We start from the raw sequence: 3458 nt of genomic DNA, 5'->3' as shown, positions 1-3458 counted from the left end.
CCCATGTTTGTCGGTAAAAGAGAAGATCCTATGTTTGTCGGTAAAAGAGAAGATCCTATGTTTGTCGGTAAAAGAGAAGATCCCATGTTTGTCGGTAAACGAGAGGAAGATTCTTTGTTTGTTGGCAAACGTGAGCACGTCACAGAATTACTCAGTAAAGGAGGGTTTAGTGAGACCCAGTTTGGAAATAGACTTTCCCAATATGTTAATGGTAAGTCAAAGTACAACCCTGGTCTTGTAAGCAAACGAAAATTGCGCCTTATGAATTTAGTTACACACAATAAAAATTCTCTAAAAGGCGATCAGCAAGTATCTAATGATAAACGGGAGTTAGAATCAGTAACTATAAATAAACCTATTTTTAGAAGAAAAGAAGATGAATCTTCAGCAGATAAAATTTCACGTTTGCGGTCAAATTTTTTTCATGGGATTAAGCGATATTCAGGGCCTTCTTTTGTAAGTAAAACAATTAAATATCCCCTAGTAGATAGTGAACGAAATCGATATACCTTGTTATCAGCTAAACGAGATGAGGATCCCTTATTTGTCGGTAAACGAATTGTGGGAAGGAATTACTTAATTGCTAATCGTAAGTTTGCTGCTAAAAGGCGCCAAAAGTTTAAACGTACGGCAGCAAAACCTTCTAATACGATTTCTCTACATAAACGGAACTTCAGCCATACAATGTTAGTGAAACGGTATTTAGGAATTCAAGATCCATCGTCCCTAGTCATAGAGTTGCCTAATGCCCATAATCCCTCAAATTCAGTTAAGCCCTCTAAGAAATTATCTAAAAAAAGTCTTCATATGCCGTTAAATGTTTTATATGCTTTACCGATGAAAAGTGATAGCTTTAATAATTTTAAAGACACAAATAGAACTGATTATGGAGAACAGATTTCACTAGGGTCGAGTAAAACCGATCTCACATCCAAAGTGATATCGCGAAGATCTTCGTCACAACCCTCTTCAAATAAGTTCAAAGAAGGAAAAATTAACGCTGTCCGAGTTAATAAAGGAAAAATCGAGAACCCGTACGAAAAACATGCTGACACATTGTCACATTCTGGTGATGCCATTGAGAATTCTCAAAGATTAATGAGTTCAACAGCGAAAGAAGACAATCATGGTGATAAAACTGATCTGAGAGACGTTGAAATTCCAGTGCGATGAAAACTGCATCATCAAAATGAATTTCACAGTGATTAGCCCTGGTCGATCCAATGCAGGCAAGTCTACGTGCTTTTGTCCTTAAGCTTTTGAAATTTTAATTGATGAAACATTCCATAATATGCTAACAGCAAAACAAGAACATCAACAGCAGAAAATTTTTTTAAATATCTCTTCGAACAAACAAACAACTGTCTTATCCCCAACTCATAAGTAATAATTCCAGGAATATACATTTAAATAGCTTTATAAATAATTAAACTTTATATTATATTGTCAGACGGTTTCTTACTATATTTAACAAAATGTTGGTAAATTAACAGAAATAGTTGAATGTAAAATGAATTGCAGTATTTAGTCTATCTCTACATTCTGAGTTCAAATCCCCTTAAGGTCAAATTTGCATTTTGCTCTTTCCCGGGTAGATGACAGAGTGTCAATCAAGTATTAGGCCGGTTTCATCGATAACTCCCTTCCCTAAAATGTTCTGGTCTTGTGATCATGTTAGGTATCACTCTCATATTCAACAAAGATGTAGTTTGCACATATTTTACTGTATAAAATCTGATGTTTACAAACGAAATAATTTTGTAGTCATACATATGTGAAACTGCGACATAAATATTGTCTGTCGAGAAGTTCGATAAAACAAAGAATCATTCAAGTATTAGATCGATTTACTCGATCAGACTTACTTTTCTCGTTAGAAATCAATATATTTCTTTTTCCCAAAATACAATGGTGATTCTGTACAAATGTTACATTTATTGAACAAACGTTTTACAGTATATAGCCTCGACTCTTTGGAGCCGAAGTTCAGATTCAAAGTTGAAAAGCGAATTTAGCACACGACAACTACATCAACAACATCAACAACAATGATAACAATAATGCAATATAAAAGCGCTGATGCAATACCATAAATGCTCTGATGCAATATAAAGGCCCCGATGTAATACCAGGTACTAGTTCACATGGCTTCTGATCTTAACTGATCGGAACTGTCACCATGTACATTGTTTTGCCTTGGTATAAAAGATGGGCTACAGCAAATATTCTGCTTAATACCACAGATTTGCTTGTCAGTTGTTTGACCGTAACCAGTTGAGCATGTCCCTTGGTGGATGACGATATGTGCATCTCTGATCACGAGCAGAAGTAGTGGGGGAGCGTCATAGCCATGTGTTGAGAGGAATTTTTAATAATACACAACTGGAAACATGGGTGCTTCTGAGTGGGATGGGCTACTCAACATGAAAACAATTCTAACTGGTCCCCTCTGCAAGGTCATGCGCTATAAGATCACCATGTCGCGCACATGTGGTTGTTATGCATGTGCCTGGTGTACCCTTATCAGACAGGTAGTCATGATCGGTATACTGGGCTTCATATATTTTACCCCAGTGTCACTTTGATGGCATGCGCTGCTCTCTCACTCAATAATAATAATAATAATAATAATAATAATAATAACGAACACGGCCTGCTATTATGAACCTTAGTTTTAAGTTGATAGTTTATTTTATCAATTCTAGAGGGGATAAAAGTAATAATTGATTTCGGCGGGATTTGAACACAAAATATAAAGTGACACAAGAAATACTGCAAGGCATTTTTTCCGTAGTTGTAATTTTCTTCAAATATTCCCCTCATTTAATTACAAAATATAATGTCGCGAGCAGAAATCCTCCCCGCTCCAAACATTACTTCGTACCAGATCAAAAAAATAAGCAAAAACAACAATAACAATAATAATAACCATGAATATTTCATTTACGAAATATTAATCCCGACCCTCTTGCGAAACATAAATCAACATATTTTTTTTAAAATTCGTTTAAAGTTATTTTTTTTTAAAGATTCTTTATAGAGCAAACATACTTATTGAAACGTTTTCTTTCCTACATTCTGAAATAATGTATAAAAAATAATAACAGAAAATAAAATATATCGAGAAAAACTTTTTTTGAAAAAAAAAGATGCTAATCTATATAGACATTACAACCGTAATTAAGCGACTGGCATTACTCCAAAAGTAGACATAAACATCGTGTATATATAAAATACCTAGAGGTAGAATAAATAATAGTGATACTGTTGTATAGTGATACAGACGTACACGAAAATATCCTAAAAGCACAAATCCACACACGTATGATTATACATACGGACACACGTACACTTCTAAACAGGTTTAGTGTGCAGTTATACAGGTGCTTACATGCATGTATACATACACACACACTCACATATATATATATATATATATATATATATATATATATATA

The 3458-nt window shown here is 34.2% G+C and overlaps 1 protein-coding gene across 1 annotated transcript in view; it reads left to right on the top strand.

The window, feature by feature from the left end:
• Positions 1 to 3: 3 nt before the first annotated feature.
• Positions 4 to 3458, top strand: part of LOC128249494 (uncharacterized) — a 17905-nt gene continuing 14450 nt past the window's right edge. Inside the window, exon 1 of the mRNA XM_052973159.1 lies at positions 4 to 1229. Coding sequence (XP_052829119.1) covers positions 4 to 1173 — 1170 coding nt within the window. The 3' untranslated portion in view covers positions 1174 to 1229. The remainder of the gene's footprint in view (positions 1230 to 3458) is intronic.

Source organism: Octopus bimaculoides, chromosome 15, assembly GCF_001194135.2.
Source record: "Octopus bimaculoides isolate UCB-OBI-ISO-001 chromosome 15, ASM119413v2, whole genome shotgun sequence".
In the NCBI taxonomy this organism is placed as follows: Eukaryota; Metazoa; Mollusca; class Cephalopoda; order Octopoda; family Octopodidae; genus Octopus; species Octopus bimaculoides.
Note: the sequence above shows the minus strand (reverse complement) of the source record. Positions and strands in the feature narration are given on the sequence as shown.